We start from the raw sequence: 24,034 nt of genomic DNA on the forward strand, positions 1-24,034 counted from the left end.
AGCATGTTACCACAGACTGGTTGTACTGGGCAGCTTCCAGGTATGAATGGGTAACTGTGTGATCAGGGCTTTCCTGCAAAAAGAGGCTTCCTCTCAGCAAACCTGCCCTAAAAAAACAAAGGTGTAAAAACCCTTCATGCCTACCTTGCATTTTTTTTTCCCCCAGCAGGGCTGCTTGTTCTAAACGCAGCCTGAGAGGCTGGGCTGTTACCTGCAGCACCTGAGGCGTTTAATTATACTACGTTTACACGTGGCCGGTTATTTTCATAAACTGACATTTCAACCTCTCCGTTTTCAAAACTGAGTTTTCAGGTTAAGTTGTACCCATGTATATGTGCCGCCAATGCAGTCAAGAGCACGCCAAACCTGTAGGTGGCGTTGTAAAGAGAAGCCCAAGCCCACGTTAGCCAATCGGAATCCCGAAAATAGCAACGAATCACTTCCTCTTTCTCTTTCTCGGCTGCCTTAACCTCCGTTTGTCTCAGTTTACATGCAAACGTGCAAACAAAGTTTTCCAAGATCTCCACTCTGGCCGGAGTTTTTAGAAAGACTGTTTCAGAGTCAAATTCTCCGTTTGCGTGTAAACGAAGGGAAATGTCTCCGTTTGTAAAAATAACCACATACATGTAAACGGGGTATAAGTCTCAAAACCCGCGCACATAATACCGGGCTCGTACACGTGATCCGAGCGCACGGAACAGTATCCACGAGCAGAGAACTATCCTTGCGAGGGAGCCGTTCTGCTCCACGTGCACAAATGCAGTTCAGCAAGCACTGAAGTGCAGTCTAAACACCCCCAGTTTCTGGCTAGGAACAGCAACCCCTATAATACCCTTAACACAAGTAAACCGTGTAGTGGCATACATGGACCATGTAGTTTACAATTGTAACGAAGCTGTCAGCCATTAACATTACTCTCTTTTTTTTAAGTGTGAGTTAACTGTCAAGTCAATGTTTTTTTCATTTTACTTCAAGCTCTACAAAATGATGGTACATATGAACAACAACAACAACAACAACAACAACAAATGGTTGTTCTCTCAGGCCACTGCTTGGTTGCGACTGTGTCAGTGATCAAACCAAACAGCCAATCAAAAGGTCCTGGTAAGTATTCAAAGTGACCAATCAAAGGAGCAGAGACATCAGCCATCCCCGCCTCCAAAGGGTTAGGAGGTTAGGATGTTGAGTGATGGATGAATCCACAGCAGGGATTGCGTCATGCAGTCACCGTGGCTTCACACCTGCTCGGAGGAGTGCTCTCAGGACCAGGTCTCGCTCTGGAATCGGCCCGTCCTCTCCATGGCGGCCAGCATCTGCTCGGCGTCCTCGGCCGACATGCCTCCCTGCTGCTGGAACACCTCTTTCAGAGCGTCACACACACCGGTTGGCATTTCTTTAGCATTACTACACAGAAGGAAGAAAAATAAACAAGGATATCACTGTAGATTTACAGCCACTCATTGTTTCACCGGTCCCTAACACACACACACACACACACACACACACACACACAGCAAACAGGCGACTTCTAGATTTTTGTTTTTTAGATTTCTTAATTTAAAAAAGGGACAATGCCCATTAATCAACATGAGCAGAGTCCAACATGTAAATGTGCCAGATTTAGCCGTGCAGGCTCATTTTCATCTGCAGTCCCTAGCAGGTTGATGGCTCAAAACAATAGATACGCTACAACAATACAACACATAAGCATAAAACAAGGAGACAATTGTGAAAATTGTGAAGCTATCCTGAATACCCAGATGTGAAGAAAGGAGACGTTTTAGTTTTGGTGCCTTGGACTCACCCAGCGATGTAAAAGCAGGCACTTCTATTAGCAATCAGGTCCCACATGAGCTCAGCGTTCTCCCTCACACGGTGCTGCACATACACTTTCTCCTCCTGGAATACACAAGCCTTTCAGAATTAGCCACGGGTTGAAATGCTCACCATCTTCTCCGATCGCAACGCTAATTTCTCTTTTTGAAATCTATTTATTTATTTATAAAAAAAAAGTCACATTTGAATAGTAATTTCAGCATTCGAATAGTATTGATTTTTTACAATTCAAATTATATTCGACTTTCGGTATTCGTTCCAACAGTCCTAGTACTGTCCATGTTTTATCTGTTGACATGTTGCTAAAATACCACATAATGTTGTTATCAACGGGTATGACTAACCACCCCCCAAACATATTGGTTTTAGGACTTATTACTGGCACGCGATCAACTTCGGTGCGACGTCATTCCTAGTTCTGACCTCAAAATGTAAATGGAACGAAGGATAAGCACGCACAAGCCACATGCCAGGATTGTTAAATGAAATTAAATAAACGTATGACATTATAACTAAAGTTCAAAGTTCATTGTCTTGTGTTGCTTTAAAGTGAGTCTATATCCTTGACGTTCCACTTCCGGGATTGCTGGATGTATGTATTTTCGCCGATGTCGTTTCCTTCATCTTTCATAGTGATGTAATCTTAAACTCCGGTGGATTTATGAGGATTATGGTTGACTTCTCCTCAGATGATAATGTGATTGGTTTAAAGAAATGCCAATAAACCAGAGCACGTTTTACTCCCATCGCAGAATGCTGTGTGGACTAGCCAGACCCTCCTCCTCTCCGCAGCGTGTGGATGGTCTGGCAAAGCCAGACTACTTTAAAGTTAATTAGTTAACTTTTCCAAGGAAGAATAAAGTGCCAGGTTGACTTTCTGTGATTTCCTGTGATCATTAACGGGAATATTGGGTGAGCGTGTGTGACCTGGTCCCGTGAGAAGGCAGTGAAGAGGTTAAGGCGTCCGGTCTTCATCATCTCCTCCCACTCTGTCCTGAAGTAGAAGTCTTTCCGCTCAGAGCGACAGCCAAAGAACAGGAAGTTGGCTAAACAGCAGGAAGACAAGGAGGAGGTGTGTCATGTCACAGCTGTGGACTGATGTCAAGTGAGGTCATTTATTCAGAGAATAAGAGAGATAAAGTCAGAGAGGTAAAGATCTCACCGTCTTTCCCCTCAGCAATCCTCTCTTGTAAAGCCGACCTGAAGGGTGCCACTCCTGTTCCGGGTCCAACCATTATCACAGGGGTGTCCTTCTCTTTAGGGAACCTCATAGTTCCCTTCTTCACCCACAGAGGCACACACACCTCCCCTGTAACACCATTTAATACGACACAAAAAAACAGGACATGGCTTTAAATTACTTTTTTACAAGTTCTGTGATATTATTTTTTATAAACTGTAGGACTTGGTGAGGATTACAGTTTTTAATTAGGACATGTCTGCTTTCAAAAAAGATTATTTCTATTAATAGTTTATTTTCATCAGTTGCAGGGCATCCCGAGCATTTATTTGAAACATGGCTTTTATTAGGAGATGGGTTTCTATCACTAATTCCCCATTTTTGAGAATATATTTGATCATATTTTATGTCTCAATGTAGCGATTTTGGGGCTGTTTCTTGTTAAACAAAAATATCTTACTCTTTAACTAAAAGGTCTACCTCTGTAGGTGACCTTTTCATAATGTTGTCAGACACTTGGAATAATAATCTGAGTCTGTCAGTGGCAAAACGAGCACTTTTAGTGGACGTAAATTGAAGGCGCGCAATTGCCCAAAAACTTACATCGTAGCTTGTTATTTGTTACTGGAATGAGTTCAAAGATTGTTGTTGCCATCTGTTTTAATCTTTTGGTCTGAATCTTAATCAAGAACAGATATGTTTTCATCAGCACTTTCCTTCCGTTTAATCGGCGATCATTAATCACTGTTGCTCAAGTGTGCCGAGACACTCCCTTATGGGGTTATTCGGTTTTGTTTGTCATATGGCTTTTTTTGTTAAGTATCTGTTTTCAATTTATGAATTGTATATGTGTTTTATGCTGAGTGTTGTTGGGCATTTTTTATAACAGTGAAGCACTTTGGAACTTTGGTTTACTTGTAAGATAACAAATCATATTCTTTTACATTGTTTTAATCACACGATCTTAGCACTTGTAAAGTGTGGTGAGAGACCTTGTGCAGGGTCCAGGGAGGCTAACCAGGTGGAGCAGAGGCCTCTTCGCGGTTTATACATCTTGGTTTTGTAACTAACCACAGCTACCAGGATCTGAAGCCTGTGTGGGTGAGCCTGTGCAGAGAGATGGATTTTCTACAATAAGTCAAGGTTTCACACTGTGATTTCAGTCTACTGATTGAATGCAATTTACAGCTTTGCCTGAAACATCCAACTGACACACACAGCAGATTTCTCTATAGCGTATAAATAGTTGTCCTAAAGGATGAGCTACCTGGAGAGAGGAGGCGATGGAGAATGAGCGGGGCTGGATATCAGGGAACAGATCTAGCAGATAGTCTACTTTGAGTTCTGCTGTAGTGTGGGGGAAATCTGCCAGGACCTGCAGCAGCAAGAGCACAACACAACACAGTCACACAGCAGGTCAAAGGACATGTTAAAAGCCTCTCTGTGTAGAATGGGTCTCCTACTGGAAGCAACAAAAAAGACTGAGGAAGACAGCAATGATCTTATGGAGATGAATGTGCTAAAAGCAACCCTTTGACTACATATTTTCAGGAGGATTGCCTCATTTTTCTACAAACAAAATGTATGTATGCTATCAAAGTAATTAAAAAGATGTTATAAGCACATGAAATCCTACACACAGGGGCTTTAAAATAAAGTAAAAAGCTAAATCAAAAAGGCAAGGTTTGAATTGGAAGAGTGTGATATATTTTTTCCCTGGGCTAGAGTGAACTCCCAGCCCAGCACCGACTCTAACCCTGAGCCATCACCTCCAGCGCGGTGCGTCGGGGGCGGTTGCAGTAGCTGTGCAGCTCGTCCTGGCCCGCCGCTGAGCTCAACTCGATCAGCTTTTCCCGCTCCAAGTCATTGGTGGCAAAGGTAGACAGCAGCTCAAAGAAGGAGCGGCGAGGCACAGCAGCGATGTCTAGGTAGCTCTCCACCAGGTGGCGCACAGCGCAGGGCTGAGGAAGCCTGGCTGGAACTGAGAGGACAGAGGTTCAAAGTCATTTCACCATTAGTCTACATCCACAACATTTCGCCGGATGTCCTTTTCGTCTGGATGTCGGTTCCCTTGGGCCTTCTTTGTGTGTGTGTTTCTTAAGTTCAGAAGATTGTGTCATCCGGCGACTTTTGCGCGCAGAATCTCAAGTGAAGATAATGACCTCTTCTGAGGAGTCTGTCATGTCATTTTTTTTAATCCTCCGTGTCCTCCTTGGCTACTAGCAACTGCGTGGGGGAGGGTGCGCGATCACGGAAGGCTTGTATCGTGTGGCGACGGTGTAGGTAGGAGACAGCGGCACCACGCGACGGGAAAAAACGCCGCTGAGCTGGCCTGGCCCGGCCCTGGCCAGCCAGCCTTCTTTGAGAATTAGGGGGGAACGCTACACTACCACGCCACGGCTGAGAGATGTGAGTCGCCGCTACGTGTAGTTACATTTTGAAATGCGTGAAAAAGCCTCAGAATCTGAATTGAAAACTTTTACACGAAAACACATTTACAAAAAATAATGCCTATAACAGGTTCAAATATTAAGGGCTGCCTAATATTCGTTCAAATTTCATTATTTTTTTAATTATTCGAATGATATTCGAATAAAATAAAGTAAAAAGCTAAATCAAAAAGGCAAGGTTTGAATTGGAAGAGTGTGATATATTTTTTCCCTGGGCTAGAGTGAACTCCCAGCCAGCACCGACTCTAACCCTGAGCCATCACCTCCAGCGCGGTGCGTCGGGGGCGGTTGCAGTAGCTGTGCAGCTCGTCCTGGCCCGCCGCTGAGCTCAACTCGATCAGCTTTTCCCGCTCCAAGTCATTGGTGGCAAAGGTAGACAGCAGCTCAAAGAAGGAGCGGCGAGGCACAGCAGCGATGTCTAGGTAGCTCTCCACCAGGTGGCGCACAGCGCAGGGCGCAGTTTGGAGTCAAAGCCCTAATACCCATTAGCTGTGAGTTTATCATGTGACAGCGAAAGGCGGAGCAGTAGCCTATGTCCTGTATGTCCCTTACGGGCTAACATATTTCAAGATGGAGCATGAATATGGAGCGTCTACCCCAGTTCATGCGAATGCAAACGTAAAATTTCAAGCCAAAGGAATACTTGGAATTGATGGTGGAGGTAAATATTCATGAAAAAGGACAAGTTTGTAAACGGGCAACACAGATTTTGATAATGAACAACTAAACACGTTACACACTGGACCTTTAACAAAATATATATAAAATGCAGAGGTGTCAAGTAACGAAGTACAAATACTTCGTTACCTTACTTAAGTAGAAATTTTGGGTATCTATACTTTACTGGAGTAATTATTTTACAGCATACCTTTTACTTCTACTCCTTACATTTTCACGCAATTATCTGTACTTTCTACTCCTTACATTCTAAAAATAGCCTCGTTACTCATATTTCAGTTCGGCTTGTTTTCATTCCAGCTCGTCAGTCATCGTTCAAAAAAACACACACAAAAAACCTATCCAAATCGCTCCATCCGGAGAGAGTGAATTTGATTCTGGTTGGATGAGAAGTATAAACATAGCTATTCCGACACCCTATTGGTTTGTACGCGATCCATAACACCTGTACAGACCCGGTGCTAATACGCCACCGGTGCCTTAACGACCGCTATCTACCGGACCGAATAGCAACACGGATTTCGGTGCCTTAGGTGCCTGCGCGATGCTCAGAAAACGGACGTTAGAGGGAACTGAACATCGCCGCACGGGACGCTAGTCAACACTACAGTTGGAAGCAGGTTAGCCTAGCGTTAGCTAGAAGATGGAGTAAACATGATAAAATGCTGAGAGCTAAACAGTGTAAAAGTGTGTCTATATTTCACTGGAGAGGAGTCTGACACCAGACTGTAGCTGCCGTTGTCTGAAAAACACAGAAGAGATGTAGCCTACGTGTCACCTTTTTCAGCCCTTCTGAGTTTGCAGGTATTATTTTAATATACTGTAACATTATTATAGTCATATGATTTTGTCCCGTTTTAGAGTTAAGCTGTTGTCCTTAATGGCATTTCCCCCCCTTACATCAGGGGTCTTGAACGTTTTTTAAGCCAAGGATCCCTTAACTTAAAGTGAGATGTAGCAGGGACCCCCTACTACATATTGTATGAAATTAAGTTGCATATTAAACTGGGCCTACAATAACTGTTAGGGTAACCTAAAGCCTTCTTACATACCTTTTTTCATAAGCTATTAAAATATTAATTGTTGGCATCCATCCATCCATCCATCTTCGTCCGCTTATCCGGTGTCGGGTCGCGGGGGGAGCAGCTCCAGCAGGGGACCCCAAACTTCCCTTTCCCGAGCAACATTAACCAGCTCCGACTGGGGGATCCCGAGGCGTTCCCAGGCCAGGTTGGAGATATAATCCCTCCACCTAGTCCTGGGTCTTCCCCGAGGCCTCCTCCCAGCTGGACGTGGCCTGGAACACCTCCCTAGGGAGGCGCCCAGGGGGCATCCTTACCAGATGCCCAAACCACCTCAACAGGCTCCTTTCGACGCAAAGGAGCAGCGGCTCTACTCCGAGCTCCTCACGGATGACTGAGCTTCTCACCCTATCTCTAAGCCAGCCACCCTCCTGAGGAAACCCATTTCGGCCGCTTGTACCCTGGATCTCGTTCTTTCGGTCATGACCCAGCCTTCATGCCCATAGGTGAGGGTAGGAACGAAAACTGACCGGTAGATCGAGAGCTTTGCCTTCTGGCTAAGCTCTCTTTTCGTCACAACGGTGCGATAGATTGAATGCAATACCGCACCCGCTGCGCCGATTCTCCGACCAATCTCCCGCTCCATTGTCCCCTCACTCGCGAACAAAACCCCAAGGTACTTGAACTCCTTCACTTGGGGTAAGGACTCATTCCCTACCCGGAGAAGGTATTCCATCAGTTTCCTGCTGAGAACCATGGCCTCAGATTTAGAGGTGCTGATCCTCATCCCAACCGCTTCACACTCGGTTGCGAACCGATCCAGTGAGTGCTGAAGGTCGCAGGCCGATGATGCCATCAGGACCACATCATCTGCAAAGAGCAGCGATGAGATCCCCAGCCCACCAAACTGCAACCCCTCCCCACCCCGACTACACCTCGATATCCTGTCCATAAATATTACAAACAGGATTGGTGACAAAGCGCAGCCCTGGCGGAGGCCAACCCTCACCTGAAACGAGTCCGACTTACTACCGAGAACCCGGACACAGCTCTCACTTTGGTCATACAGAGATTGGATGGCCCTGAGTAGAGACCCCCTCACCCCATACTCCCGCAGCACCTCCCACAGTATCTCCCGGGGGACCCGGTCATACGCCTTCTCCAAATCCACAAAACACATGTAGACCGGTTGGGCATACTCCCAGGCTCCCTCCAGGATCCTTGCGTGAGTGAAGAGCTGGTCCGTTGTTCCACGACCAGGACGGAATCCGCATTGTTCCTCCTCAACCCGAGGTTCGACTATCGGCCGAACCCTCCTTTCCAGCACCTTGGAGTAGACTTTACCAGGGAGGCTGAGAAGTGTGATACCCCTATAATTGGCACACACCCTCTGGTCCCCCTTTTTAAAAAGGGGAACCACCACCCCAGTCTGCCACTCCTTTGGCACCGTCCCCAGACTTCCACGCAATGTTGAAGAGGCGTGTCAACCAGGACAGCCCCTCCACACCCAGAGCCTTGAGCATTTCTGGACGGATCTCATCAATCCCGGGGCTTTGCCACTGTGTAGTTGTTTGACTACATCAGTGACTTCCGCCTGGGAAATCGACGACAATCCCCCATTATCCTCCAGCTCTGCCTCTAACATAGAGGGCGTATTAGTCGGATTCAGGAGTTCCTCAAAGTGCTCCTTCCACCGCCCTATTACCTCCTCAGTTGAGGTCAACAGTGTCCCATCCTTACTGTACACAGCTTGGATGGTTCCCCTTCCCCCTCCTGAGGTGGCGAACAGTTTTCCAGAAGCACTTTGGTGCCGACCGAAAGTCCTTCTCCATGTCTTCTCCAAACTTCTCCCACACCCGCTGCTTTGCCTCTTTCACGGCAGAGGCTGCAGCCCTTCGGGCCCTTCGGTACCCTGCAACTGCCTCCGGAGTCCTCCGGGATAACATATCCCGGAAAGACTCCTTCTTCAGTCGGACGGCTTCCCTGACCACCGGTGTCCACCACGGTGTTCGTGGGTTACCGCCCCTTGAGGCACCTAAGACCCTAAGACCACAGCTCCTCGCCGCAGCTTCAGCAATGGAAACTTTGAACATTGTCCACTCGGGTTCAATGCCCCCAGCCTCCACAGGGATGCACGAAAAGCTCCGCCGGAGGTGTGAGTTGAAAGTCTGTCGGACAGGGGCCTCCTCCAGACGTTCCCAATTTACCCGCACTACACGTTTGGGCTTACCAGGTCTGTCCAGAGTCTTCCCCCACCCTCTGACCCAACTGACAGCTCTGCCCCTCTCTTCACTCTCTTAATTGTTGGCATGATTTTATAAATCATATTTTAATGTTACATACTGTATGTGACATACTGTATGTGGCACAGCAAATCTAGGATTAACTGTATCTGTGGGCTGATATCTTAGTGACTACCTTACCTATAGGCCAGTAAGCCTATCATCAGTGGGAATTTATATTTGCTAATAATGTTGGAATTATGTTAAGGCATTTTATTTTAAAGACTCAAAAATGTACAATAATTCAGAGGCCACCCTGCAATGACTCTGAGGACCCCCTGTTGAAGATCTCTGCCTTACATTACTTTTACTTTTATACTTTAAGTAGTTTTGAAACCAGTACTTTTACACTTTTACTTAAGTAAAAAGCTTGAGTTGATACTTCAACTTCTACAAGTCTTTTCAAACCCTAGTATCTATACTTCTACTTGAGTAATGAATGTGAATACTTTTGACACCTCTGATAAAATGTGTGTGTGTATATATATATATATATATATATATATATATATATATATATATATATATATATATATATACACACACACACACACACACACATACATATATACAGTGAGGAAAATAAGTATTTGAACACCCTGCTATTTTGCAAGTTCTCCCACTTAGAAATCATGGAGGGGTCTGAAATTGTCATCGTAGGTGCATGTCCACTGTGAGAGACAATCTAAAAAACAAAAATCACAATATATGATTTTTTAACTATTTATTTGTATGATACAGCTGCAAATAAGTATTTGAACACCTGAGAAAATCAATGTTAATATTTGGTACAGTAGCCTTTGTTTGCAAGTACAGAGGTCAAACGTTTCCTGTAGTTTTTCACCAGGTTTGCACACACTGGAGGAGGGATTTTGGCCCACTCCTCCACACAGATCTTCTCTAGATCAGTCAGGTTTCTGGGCTGTCGCTGAGAAACACGGAGTTTGAGCTCCCTCCAAAGATTCTCTATTGGGTTTAGGTCTTGATGTGCTTCTTACAGAGCCACTCCTTTGTTATCCTGGCTGTGTGCTTCGGGTCATTGTCATGTTGGAAGACCCAGCCTCGACCCATCTTCAATGCTCTAACTGAGGGAAGGAGGTTGTTCCCCAAAATCTCGCAATACATGGCCCCGGTCATACTCTCCTTAATACAGTGCAGTCGCCCTGTCCCATGTGCAGAAAAACTCTCCCAAAGCATGATGCTACCACCCCCATGCTTCACAGTAGGGATGGTGTTCTTGGGATGGTACTCATCATTCTTCTTCCTCCAAACACGGTTAGTGGAATTATGACCAAAAAGTTCTATTTTGGTCTCATCTGACCACATGACTTTCTCCCATGACTCCTCTGGATCATCCAAATGGTCATTGGCAAACTTAAGACGGGCCTTGACATGTGCTGGTTTAAACAGGGGAACCTTCTGTGCCATGCATGATTTCAAACCATGACGTCTTAGTGTATTACCAACAGTAACCTTGGAAACGTTGGTCCCAGCTCTTTTCAGGTCATTGACCAGCTCCTCCCGTGTAGTTCTGGACTGATTTCTCACCTTTCTTAGGATCATTGAGACCCCACGAGGTGAGATCTTGCATGTAGTCCGAGGGAGATTGACAGTCATGTTTAGCTTCTTCCATTTTCTAATGATTGCTCCAACAGTGGACCTTTTTTCACAAAGCTGCTTGGCAATTTCCCCGTAGCCCTTTCCAGCCTTGTGGAGGTGTACAATTTTGTCTCTAGTGTCTTTGGACAGCTCTTTGGTCTTGGCCATGTTAGTAGTTGGATTCTTACTGATTGTATGGGGTGGACAGGTGTCTTTATGCAGCTAACGACCTCAAACAGGTGCATCTAATTTAGGATAATAAATGGAATGGAGGTGGACATTTTAAAGGCAGACTAACAGGTCTTTGAGGGTCAGAATTCTAGCTGATAGACAAGTGTTTAAATACTTATTTGCAGCTCTATCATACAAATAAATAGTTAAAAAAATCATACATTGTGATTTCTGGATTTTTCTTTTTAGATTATGTCTCTCACAGTGGACATGCACCTACGATGACAATTTCAGGCCCCTCCATGATTTCTAAGTGGGAGAACTTGCAAAATAGCAGGGTGTTCAAATACTTACTTTCCTCACTGTGTGTGTATATATATATATATATATATATATATATATATATATATATATATATATATATATATATATATAAATATAAATATAAAATGCAGCAAAGCGGAGCTATTTTGAATTCGGTGCCCATGTATCCAATCTGTCCGGCCACACCGGCTGTGATCAGGCAGTGTATTGTATCAATGTATTGATATAATGATGTCATAATGTCTTATTTATTTCCTATTGAACAGTAGGCTCAACTACAAAAAAGGTTACAGGGGTGTTAATGAAGAGCAGATTAGTGGCCGGGTTGGTTCAGTGGGTAGAGCAGGCACACGTGTACTGAGAGGTTTATGACTCGACGCAGAGGTCCAGGGTTCGAATCCAACCTGTGACGATTTCCTGCATGTCTTCCCCTTCTCTCCTCCCTTTCTCACCTAGCTGCCCTGTCAATTAAAGGCAGAAAAGCCCCAAAAATAATCTTAAAAAAAAAATAAAAATACTTCTGGATCTGGAATATAGGGTTACATCTAAACTCAATCGCAGGCTAACTTCTGTTAAATTATTTATTTGCTATGAACCAAAAGTCTTGGATAATGCACACAGTGAAACCGCACAGACAGACAGACAGACAGACAGACAGACAGACAGACAGACAGACACATGCCTACCTGCAGTGTTGTCTGTGGCTCTGAGAGTGAACCTGGCCTCTGGATCTAATCTCAGCAGTTGACAGAATTGCTGTACATCCTCTGGAAAGTTACATGGACGCATCATCACCACGTCACCAGCAGCAAACCTACACAGCATTACCACAACTAATTACCACTTTCATGTTGCATTCAAGAAGAAAAAAAAAAGTGGACCCCACAATTCTATATATATATATCCTTCGCATTCCACTTCCGGGATTGCTCCGGTGCTGCAGGAAATTCTGCCGGATGGATGGATTTTCCGTTTCCTTCCGCCTTCTTTGTGTTGGAATTTTAAATTTGGTGGATTTGTGACTGATTAACTGCTCCTCAGATCTCTGCAGGGTAAATCCAGACAGCTAGCTAGACTATCTGTTCAATCTGAATTTTCTGTTGCACGACTATTTTGCAGCGGCTCTGTGTGGAGTTTAGCACCGCCCATGACGATTCTGATTGGTTTAAAGAAATGCCATTAAACCAGACACGTTTTCCTCCCATGCCCGAACGCTATGTGGACTAGCCAGACCCTCCTTCAGCGCACTTTGGAGGAGGGTCTGGCAAGGCGAGACTACTGTACTGCAAACCTCCAGTCCGGTTGTTGTTGGCGGTACGGTGCCTACAAACTTGTTGTAGGGATGGCAATAAGCAGTAAACATGAAATTTATGACATGTTGGATCAGCGTGAATATTATTATTCATGTCCAAACACTATGCTGGCAGAACCCATAAGAATAATATTGCATATGTGAAACTGTAACAATAAGTATTAGAAAGAGAGAAATAACAGGAGTGAGTGAACGCCCCAAGGCTCGCGTGGAAATAGACGTGGCGCGTAACTTCAGCGGAGCGGAGATACGCTGCTGATACGTGCCGTGGCGCGGCTGGTGGAATATCAAGCATGGACTTGAATGCCTGTGATTGCTTGCGGGGCCCGCAGCGCCTCCAGAACGCAGACGCACCCGGTGGAAAATAGGGGTAAGGCAGTGTCCTCTTTTAGGATCCTAGTGGCCTGAAGCTACAATCCGCTCTGTAGTCTATATCGACGACGGTTCACTTACGGGACAGCTCCGGTGCTGCCGGAGGTTCTGCCGGATGTCCCTCATTTTTGGCTGGGTGTCCCTCAACTTCCGCTTTCTTTGTATTGGCATTCTAATTTAATTATCAAATGAACAAGTAAATTATGTTCATCTTATTTTTGAGTAAAACTCTCATCACACACTTCCAGAGCTCACCTACCTACGTGCACCAAAACAGGTTCCTTCCCGAGCAGAGGCGCCATTGCTCCGTCCAGTGCTTAGCGCTGCCCAAGACGATTGGGATTGGTTTAAAGAAATGCCAATAAACCAGAGCATGTTTTTCCTCCCATCGCAGAATGCTGTGTGGACTAGCCAGACCCTCCTTTGCAGCACTGTGGAGGTAGGTCTGGCAGTGCGGACTATGCGCTCTGAAACTAATTGTTTCCAATGGCTAGCGCTGTGCTACGACACTGCGTCGCTGTATTGAGCCAAGCGCTGGCACCGCCGGCGAGTTAGTGCTGCCGCTGCCCCCAAACCTTAGCCTGGTTGATGAACTTTGCTGCAGATGTGCACTGAACCCAGCTGCAAGTGCAGCGCAAACTGCGTGGGTTCTGAAATGCTTATGAGGGTAGAAGCTTTAATGACCGAAATGCTAAACTGCTGTCAGATTAATGTAAAGGGGTGCACGTCTGAAAGAGACTCAAGATGACTTACTCAAGGTTGGATCCAGTGATATCAAACTCGATGTGCCTCACATCCTGAAAGTGCGATATGTCTGTGACTCTCCTATTGGACACCAGTCTGGCAGGAAAGGGATGGGACTGGGAGGGGACAGTTTGCTCCAGGGGAATCCTCGGCCTGTCATCTGTCTTCTCTTTCACGTCATCCAGGAAGTGGAAAGTGTACGTTGGCGGGAGCCTGCCCCAAAAATCAAGCAAAACAATTCCAACTGACTTTGAATCAACAGTAAACCCAAAACAGGAGTTAATAGGTTTCTGAAGGACACAAACTTTCAATCAAAATATACAACCACAGAATGAGATGTGTCAAATCAAGAGCATACTCACGGTTCATCTTCCCTCATTGGAATCACAGTGGCCAAAGATGGGTACAGGGCAAACACTTTCTCCCAAAATGATGTGAGCCACGGATCGATCACAGCGTCTGACCTGGTTCAAACAGATTTTGGGGTAAGTAAAACGCCCACTGTGGGATCCCAGCTAGGAACATTTGTTGCATGCCATTCCCCCATTCCTCCCCACGCTTCCAGACTCGCTCTACTTTGCTGAAAGATTGATCAATTTCGGATAATGTATATTTCCATCAGTAGTCAAGTCATGTCAATTTATTTATAGAGCACATTTGAAACCAATCTTAGCTGAACAAAGTTATGTTATAAAAAAAACAACAAAGGAAGACAATAAAACATAGACACAATGAACATGATACAAACACACTTCAGTACAAAAGTCCCTAAACGGAGTCAAACGCCAAAGAATAAAAGTGTGTTTTATGATGAGACTTAACGATCTCGGCAGTGTGGGAGGACCTAATATGAATGGGAAGTTTATTCCAGTCTCTGGCCACAACTGAATAGGCACGATCACCCTTTGTTTTCATCTGAGACTGTGGAATAGCTAAAAGGAACTGATTAGATGATCCAAGGGACCTGGAGGAGTGATGTAGGGTAAGGAGATCAGCAATTATCCATCCATCCATCCATCCATCTTCGCCACAACTTATCCGTGTCGGGTCGCTGGGGAGGCAACATTAACCAGCTCCGACTTCATCAGGTTGGAGATATAATCCCTCCACCTAGTCCTGGGTCTTCCCCGAGGCCTCCTCCCAGCTGGAAACACCTCCCTAGGGAAACCACCTCAACTGGCTCCTTTTCGGCGCAAAAAGATGACTGAACTGATTTCAGATGATCCAATGGGACCTGGAGACCATAGGTGAGGGTAGGAACGAGGAGATCAGTAATTTGCCTTCTGGCTCATATAAAGGGGCGATAGATCCATGCAATGCCTTAAAAACAAGCATTCCACATTTTCCTGCTGAGACCATGGCCTCCGATTTATTTGAATGGTAACCAGTGAAGAGATCCAGTGAGTGCTGAAGGTATATGGTCCCATCCCACATCATCTGGTAGATCCCCAGCCCAACAAACTGCTACCCCGCAGCCCTCATTCCTGTCCATAAATAAGCTGCAGGATTGGTGACAAAGCGCCAGCCCTGTCACCTGAAACGAGTCCGACTTACTACAACACAGCTCTCACTTTGGTCAGGTAAACCTCCCACAGTATCTCCCGGGGGACCCGGTCATACGCCTTCAAATAGAGGATCCTTGCGATGAAGAGCTGGTCCGTTGTTCCAAGGAATATTCACTATCCTTTCCAGCACCTTGGAGTAGACTTTACCAGGGAGGCTGAGAAGTGTGATACCCCTATAATTGGCACACACCCTCTGGTCCCCCTTTTAAAAAGAGGAACCACCACCCCAGTCTGCCACTCCTTTGGCACCGTCCCAACTTCCACGCAATGTTGAAGAGGCGTGTCAACCAGGACAACCCCTCCACACCCAGAGCCTTGAAGCATTTCTGGACGGATCTCATCAATCCCCGGGCTTTGCCACTGTGTAGTTGTTTGACTACATCAGTGACTTCCGCCGGGAAATCGACAACCCCTATATCTCCAGCTCTGCCTCTAACATAGAGGGCGATTAAGGATTCAGGAGTTCCTCAAAGTGCTCCTCCACCGCCCTATTACCTCCTCAGTGTAGGTCAACAGTGTCCCATCCTTACTGTACACAGCTTGGATGGTTCCCCGCCCCTCCTGAGGTGGCGAACAGTTTTCCAGAAACACTTTGGTGCCGAAAAAAGTCCTTCTCCATGTCTTCTCCAAACTTCTCCCACACCCGATTTTGCCTCTTTCACGGCAGAGGCTGCAGCCCTTCGGGCCCTTCGGGTACCCTGCAACCATAACATATCCCGGAAGGACTCCTTCTTCAGTCGGAACTGGTGTCCATGTTCGGGTCAAAGGGGCCAGTCCATGTAATGCCTTAAAAACAAGTAACATTACTTTAAAATTGAGTCTATATTTGAATGGTAACCAGTGAAGAGAAGCCAATATATGGTCCCTCCTTCTGGTACCAGTCAACAATCTAGCAGCCTCATTCTGTACAAGCTGCAGACGTGACAAAGGTGATTGACAAATCCCAGAATATCAGATATTGCAGTAGTCAATATGGAAATAAGAGCATGAATAACCTTCCACGAGAGAGGAAGGATTTTATGTTAGCAAGTCCTCAGATAAAAAAAAGCTAGATTTGACAGCCGAACTAATTTGTTTGTCAAATTTCAATGCTGGGTCAAAGATGACACAGAGCACACAGGGCGCACACTTAAAACAACAGTCATGTCAAAATCCCCTCTCTCCTGCTCAGAGTTTTTGGTAATGTTTGAATTCAAAAATTGCTGGGTGCCTTAACTGCGTGTCACTCACTGCTCAAGCACACGCATTCATTCTCCCTTGTGTGGGGAGGGGCTTAGGAGACCGTTTTGGGCTTTAGCGGAAAGGGGGGAGGGACTGAGAAGTTGTCGATGTTCAAATTTTTTGGCTAAGTCCTGGATCTTCCCAATCCTACCTACAGCACCTTTAAGTGAAACGTTCAGATGTCTTAAGTTGTAATTGCCTTTTATTTGTGATCGATATTGTCAAAGATAAAGCAATTGGAATTGATTAATAAATGAAAACAGTATTTGTGTTTATTGTTCTTGGAGGGATTTTTATGGGTTTTTGTAAATTAAAGAGTGTGGTCGAGACCTACTCTATCTGTAAAGTGTCTTGAGATAACTCTTGTTTTGATTTAATACTATAAATAACATTGAAATTGATTTGAATTCTTACCCCAGGTCATGTTGGTCATCTGCCAGCCCGACAGGTAGCAGCATATTGGCACCCAGCTGCAGGAGTCGCTTGTGAAGCTTCTTAGCCACAAAATTGAACCTACGGGGGAAAGTGGTTGATAATTATTGGTTTATTAAGGCCATGAGTCATTCTTAATGCGTACTGTAAGGGCTGTAAACCAGAAAAAGCACTGACTTAGGATAGGAGGAGTCCCCCAGGCCCATTACGGCACAGTCCAAGCGACCCAGAGAGCCAACAGGCAAAGACTTCCTGAAGATAAACCTCCAGAAGTTCTTTGAAGAAAGTAGAGATGGGCAGAAAAACACAAGTGAACAGGGTCAGACATATACAAATGTATGGGTTATCTTATTTCAACAATTTGTCTGTGTTTTCTGGTATAAAGTAAGAAAATCTGAACATTATACTGTATGATGTAAGATATTTTAAACTGCAAACACTCAATATTCACATGCACTGTATGGTTTTTCACACCGATTATGGGAACAGTTAAAGGGACAGGTCACCACAAAACTGAATTATACTATTGTTCCTTTGAACTGCATGTCTCTTTTATCTATTTTCGGTTTTATTACCTTCATATTGTCTGGAGGGTCTCCTTGGCCAGTGGTGGCGCATACAAAAACAACCAGAGTCTCGGAGATCAAGTTGGCCTGTTTGAGGAGAGGAAACACACACACACGAGGGTTTCATGGGATTTATGTAGGCTTTAACATACAGTGGTGCTCATAAGTTTATGAACCCATGCTAAAGTTAACTAAAAAAAGGAATAAAAAAACTCATCTTTTGGAAATTGAATTGAATACACATGTGCTTTTCCTACTATGACATGTCAATATGTCTGCTGTGACAAAGGTCTATTGTAAATAGGCTATACAATCTTTGTATCTTTCTTAACTGCTAATTATCTTGTTAGTCCTAACTTTGAACCAGCAAGTTGAGTTTTAAGCTCCTCTTTTTTCTGCTTGTGGAGAGCTACGTGACACATGAAACTATATCGATGAGGACCGGCGAGTTAAATCGTCCGTCTGAGCGAAAACCAGGCAGACACACAGCTGACAACCTGCAGGTGGAGGGGCAGGATACGGGCCTTGACATACACGCCGCGGGCAGCTGTAGACTTGTGTCGGTCCCGCAAGCGGTTGCGGGAAAGTGGCTGCATGTGTCCGACAACGCACACAACATCAACCACAAGCCTACAGCTGTATGCGGACACGGAGTGCAGAAAGTATGTCAGAGCCTCCCGGACGGATGAAGTGAGACTCGCGTTTCCTGCTTTCGGTCAATGATAAATGATCGGTTAACATTTGATCAGTGTAGTGCGGTATACCAGTTTATACCGGTATTCATTTCCTGTACGATATGAATTTTTCATACACCGTAATTGCATTGCTGTAGAGCGCGCTACGGCCGAAGTAATCTGCGAGTGAATTGAGAACGGGAGCCCTGTTAACTGCGTACACTTCTCACTCATGGTAGTAACTTTGTAACACAACAATTAATAACCCACAACTAACTCTCTTTAACAGGATAAAACACCATAGCACACAACAATTTGTGACTTAAACAATTTCTAACACTAAAATTTTACATTTACAAACTTTCACCGCCAGGAAGAAAGAGCGGAGATACACCAGAACAACGTGTGCTCAAGAGAGGAGAAGAGACATGTCACTTCAAGCATGCAGCGGAGCAACATTATGAACGCAATAACCATCCACCTCCGGTCCCGCTACAGACCATTGAGAAAGACGGGTTCAGAGCAATGATTAAAACACTGGATTTAAGAGGTCTTGCCTTGCCGAAATACGTCCACCAACCTGCCTCCTTATTCAAACAGCAAAGGAGGCTGACAGCGGTGCTACGTTCAGTCGCCCACTTTTCTACAATAACCTAACTGACCTGTGGCCAAGGTAGCGTTTATACAACTAGCTTACAACTATTTAGTAAAATTATAAACGCAACACTTTTGTTTTTGCCCCCAGTTTTCATGAGCTGAACTCAAAGATCTAAGACTTTTTCTATGTACACAAAAGGCATATTTCTCTCAAATCTGTCTAAATCTGTGTCAAGTAAAGTGTAACCATTTTGGTAAACGTTGTTGTGGCAGCGATAGAGTCAGGGATGTTTACTGTTTAATGTTGCTGAATATTAATTAATAGGACAGTGTAGACATCATCACGTGCGATAGACATCGCCCAAACCCTACTTACCACGACGTAGTTGTCCAGAGGTAGCACCTGAACCTGCAGGTGCCTTCTCCGCGTCTGCCGCCCAATCCTCTGGGCCGTGTCCTGGGCCGTACCGGTTTGGCTCCCATACAGGACCAGCAGAGTGGGCTTGGACATTATGACTGAGAGAAACAAAGTCACAATATCATTGGTTATTTTAGAAGTAAGTAAGTAAAGTTTATTTCTAGAGCATATTTAAAGTGCTCATATTATGCTCATTTTCAGGTTCATAATTGTATTTAGAGGTTATACCAGAATAGGTTTACATGGTTTAATTTTCAAAAAACACCATATTTTTGTTGTACTGCACATTGCTGCGGCTCCTCTTTTCACCCTGTGTGTTGAGCTCTCGGTTTTAGCTACAGAGTGAGACCTCTTACTTCTATTCCATCTTTGTTGGGAGTCACACATGCGGAGTAGCAAGGTAAGGACTACTAGCCAGTCAGAAGCCGAGTATGAGGGCGTGCCATGCTGTCAGCTAGGTGAGCATTATAACGTGTGTTACAGAGTGACCACGTTTGTCTCTGAAGTAAAGGCTGGACTACAATAGAGCTGTTTGGAGCAGTTTGTGAACAGTGTTTTCTGTTGGAGATGGTAAGTCCCTTTGCAGTGGACTTTGGGCTTTTTCACTTTGTAAACCTATAACGTGCACAAAAATATATACAACACAATAAAGGAAAGGGAAAAGGCCAAAAAGCATAATATCTGACAAAAAAGCTTCCCAATAACAATATGCAGTGATTTAAAAATACAGAAATATAGACATGATAACAGAATGAGCCGTGTGTTAAAAAGGCCAGAGAGTAAAAATGTGTCTTTATCCTAGATTTAAAGACACACATCTGAAGGAGCACATCTGATATCTAAAAGGCAGCTGGTTCCACAGAACATGGACTTTGAAAAGTACAAAGAATACTAGAAAGGAGTTGAGAACACTAATGATCAAATAAACCAAAACAGATAAAGAGCATGAAGTCCCACATACAAGAAGAGAATGTACATGAATAATTACATATCTCTTATGTACACGGAGTGGTCTCTAAATCCACAGATTATAGTCAGTTATTTCAAACAACTACAGGAAACACTAAGCACTGATATCTATCTAGTGATGCTTTATAGTAATAAGGCACAACAAATTAATAACAGCATATGGCCCAATTGTTGGGAACTAACTGTGCTGTTTAATAGGATTTGTATGGTCATTATACTATTATATTTTTTATTATTGTAATATTGTCATATCTTTGTAACCATGTGTTTCTTTGCATGTGGTCGTCATTTCATCGTGTAATGAGATCATGTTAACTTTCTGCCAGCGTAGTGTTCATATAGGGAACCTGGTGCGATCAATCTATTTTTAATAAGCTCAATTTAAACGTATTCATTTGTTATTTTAGCCATTCCTTTAATCAAAGATGTCTTCTTCGGAGCATAACCTTGGCCAGTAGCTAAATATGTCCATTACTTGTAACGTTACAGAAAACATCACAATTACATTAATAAGACTAACGTTAAGTTTCTTATAATGCAGTTTCCTACCTCGATATTCACGACGTTAAGTTACTCCAGAACCGGATAACTAGCTAGCTAGTCTTGTAACGTTACTGGACTTCACTGTGTTGCTGGATGCTAGCAGGCTAGTTAGCTGGCCGGAACATATGGTTAATTATTTTTGTTCGGATTTATTTTTCTTTTCTATGAATCACTTATATCACCAAATACCAAGTAAACAAGCCACTTACCGCTGCTAACTTCTCCAACAATAGCCTTGAACGCTAATAAAATTAACAAATAACTCCACCAAGCAAGGCAAACAGCTCCTCATTCTAAACCAAAGATTCTAAACATCAACGCTACACTTTACGGCAAGCCAGTTCACGTTATGATTGGCTCGTGTTCGTGCGTTGGTGATGCTACATTCAAAGCCGCACAAGGAAAATCAGAGATTCGGAACTTCTACTTACGACATCCACCTTCTATGAAAAAAAAAATGCGGTAGATCATGAACAATTTTCATTTGAAGAGTAGTGCAGTGAGTAAGTAGGCTAAGATATAGCATAGATATAAAACAACTGTTTTATTGGATTAAATTGCTTAACTGAAGTAGTTAAACTAGCTCCACCCAGGGACGGACTGGGGCTAAAAAAACAGCCCTGGACTTTCTCCCAAATAGGTCCATCATCCGGCCATTCGCCCCTAGTCGTGCGCGACAGACACTAGCCAGGAAGTCCTGATACTATGCCACAATACTGTAGCCTATCAGACAAGGTATTCACAGCAAGTAACATCTCAAAACCAATGATGAGAACTGGGGTTGTGTTTATTAGCCATTTGCGGTTGGTACCATCTTTACAACTAAACACTCTCTATAGAGTCAGGTGTTTAGGCTTTTGCTGAAGCATAGATATATATCTATGTTGCTGAGGGGGTAAGCAAAAAATTGTTCCAGGCTGTGACTATCTGACTTGGGCCGTGTGAAATATTGTGATGTAGAGCATCCTGGGACATCCTGTCACTTGCCTGCACTCTCCCTGTCATCTTTTGTGCTGCAACTATCTTCAACCTGAATAAACAAATATTTTTAAAGACAGGTTATTAGCTATTATTGATATAATATGTGTTGCTTTGTGTTAAAGAATTAGCATTGAATAACCTATTTAATATTTTGTCAATGTCATATTACACTTTTGATTCATTGGAAGGCTGTGAAATGATGAAAATTACTAGGCCCTATCAGTGTTGTCTGTGAAGCTTTCACCAACAACCACCAGGGGTCCGTTCCAGGAAGGAGGTTTACCAAACTTTGAGTCTAACCCTGATGTCTGAGTTGATTTACCCTGAGATGGGAAACTCTGAGTTTTCGGTTCCAGAACAGCTAATATGAGTTGGTTCAATCAACTCGGAGTAGGTTCACTCGCTGTACCATTTGCACCACCACCTCTGACAGAGGCAGAGGAGCTGGCCCTGAGCCAGAATACAGGAAGGCCCTTGGCTGAAGGAGTCCCTGGAGGGAGCTCTTCCTCTGAGCCAGCCAAGTCACAGGACACAAGTGCCTCCATAAGATGTAATAGGCTTATATTTATCTTCTTTTATGCCTATTTATATTTTAGAGATATTATTCCCCCCTTCATGGGTTTGTCATTTATTCCAACAGATTCTGATGGTGTTCTCACACTCGTGGACCCTCATGTCACAGCAGAAGTCCTTGAAGCTGTAAGTAGACAACTAAATACTCCAGACATGATACAAGTAGTTTAAAGTCTAACGAAACAATGCTCATCTTCACAGGAGGAAACAGATGAAGAGGACACGTTGTCTGCTGCCACAGAAAGGGATCCAGAGAGACCTACAGAAGTAGGATATTACCACTATGTTACTGATAGTCATCTCCACATTCACAATTCTTAACACTGCTGTGTGGTATTAACATCCAGATTCTTTGCGTCGCATTACGTTTTTTTGCAAACAGCAGTTTTCTTTATAACATTGGTGATGCGGATCATAGTTTACTGTAATAGTAAAGCCACTGTATGCAGAGCCGTCAGAAAAGTGTGACTCGCTCTGAAACACTTTTGTAGTGTTCCCTGGACACAAACCAGTGAGAGCCATTAAAAAGAAATAAATGATTATACATTATAGTTCTGTTAATGATCATGGTGCTGCAGGCTCAGAATGGGATTAGTATAGCTTACTTTTTTTTTGCCCGCAGAATTGCACCTAAATGAAATTATAGGTGTAATACAATTCCAGTTTTCACCAGTAATATTATAAGTTAACTGTGATTAAATATGAAATGAATACACTGTGACTCGAGAAGCAATTTTCTCCCACACCGATTCTCTCTCTTTTGCAGCAGCAGCCGCTGTCTTGCTTTTTTTAACGAAATGCATGTTCAAACTCGCTGTTTGTGCGCATGCGTATTTACGCCGACCCGTTTGTTTGTGGTTGTTACCATGGTGAATCGTAGTATCATGGCTCCATTCATGCTGCCTTTTTATTGTGGTGGTGCACGCGCGTAAACATACTCTGAGTTGATTGAACCAACTCATATCAGCTGTTCTGGAACTGAAAACTCAGGGCTAGCCGTTTGCGCCTGTTTCCAGGCGCTATTTGGTCGCAAAGACGGACGTAACCGATGCGGGCTATTTACAGACAGGGCGCACTTGGGTAAAATCGCAGATTGTCTGCCACATGCGAGAAGAGACAAGTTGCGCTTTCAATATGCGTTAGTGGGAGGGTCGTGGGTCGTGGGGAAAGGTGGGAGGATAAGCGCAAAGTGCACCTAATTATATACTCCGTGGTATTTACAAAGACTGTCAGTAAGAGCGCGTCTCTATTCTGCGGGGGAAATTCTCCGCCTCTTAAAAGCAGGTCTGAACCAGCCGCAGTCGAGTTTCCTCGTAGACCTTTATGCCGCTGCTGAAATGGCAACAGTGATTTGAGCAAGACGAAGACATAGGCGAGGCTGAAAATATTTTTAACACAAGAATCACACTTTGTCAGTGAACACAACATCATTTAGCGTTACAGATCAAGCAGCCATGCAATATTAGAGTTACTGGAAGAAATCAAAGATGACATTGAATCTCCCACTCAGCGTTCACATCCCATT

General features: G+C 44.1%; 1 protein-coding gene and 1 long non-coding RNA gene across 2 annotated transcripts; one reads left to right on the plus strand and one right to left on the minus strand.

Moving 5' to 3' along the window:
* Nucleotides 1-936: 936 nt before the first annotated feature.
* ndor1 (NADPH dependent diflavin oxidoreductase 1) lies at nucleotides 937-21,290 on the minus strand. Its single transcript, XM_028602452.1, has 15 exons — nucleotides 21,165-21,290; nucleotides 19,402-19,541; nucleotides 17,764-17,841; nucleotides 17,366-17,463; nucleotides 17,171-17,269; nucleotides 14,333-14,434; nucleotides 13,980-14,183; nucleotides 12,229-12,356; nucleotides 4,786-4,997; nucleotides 4,284-4,391; nucleotides 4,009-4,123; nucleotides 2,999-3,145; nucleotides 2,764-2,882; nucleotides 1,805-1,899; nucleotides 937-1,404 (listed from the first exon to the last, which is right to left on the minus strand). The coding sequence occupies exons 2-15, from the start codon at nucleotides 19,534-19,536 to the stop codon at nucleotides 1,260-1,262; spliced, it is 1,785 nt and encodes a 594-aa protein (XP_028458253.1). The 5' UTR covers nucleotides 19,537-19,541; nucleotides 21,165-21,290; the 3' UTR covers nucleotides 937-1,259.
* Nucleotides 21,291-22,382: 1,092 nt separating this feature from the next.
* Nucleotides 22,383-22,926, plus strand: LOC114570488 (uncharacterized). Its single transcript, XR_003694531.1, has 3 exons — nucleotides 22,383-22,486; nucleotides 22,577-22,635; nucleotides 22,711-22,926. It is a non-coding gene; the product is annotated as an uncharacterized LOC114570488 (long non-coding RNA).
* Nucleotides 22,927-24,034: the final 1,108 nt, after the last annotated feature.

The sequence above is a fragment of the Perca flavescens genome, chromosome 16, assembly GCF_004354835.1.
Source record: "Perca flavescens isolate YP-PL-M2 chromosome 16, PFLA_1.0, whole genome shotgun sequence".
NCBI classification, from domain to species: Eukaryota; Metazoa; Chordata; class Actinopteri; order Perciformes; family Percidae; genus Perca; species Perca flavescens.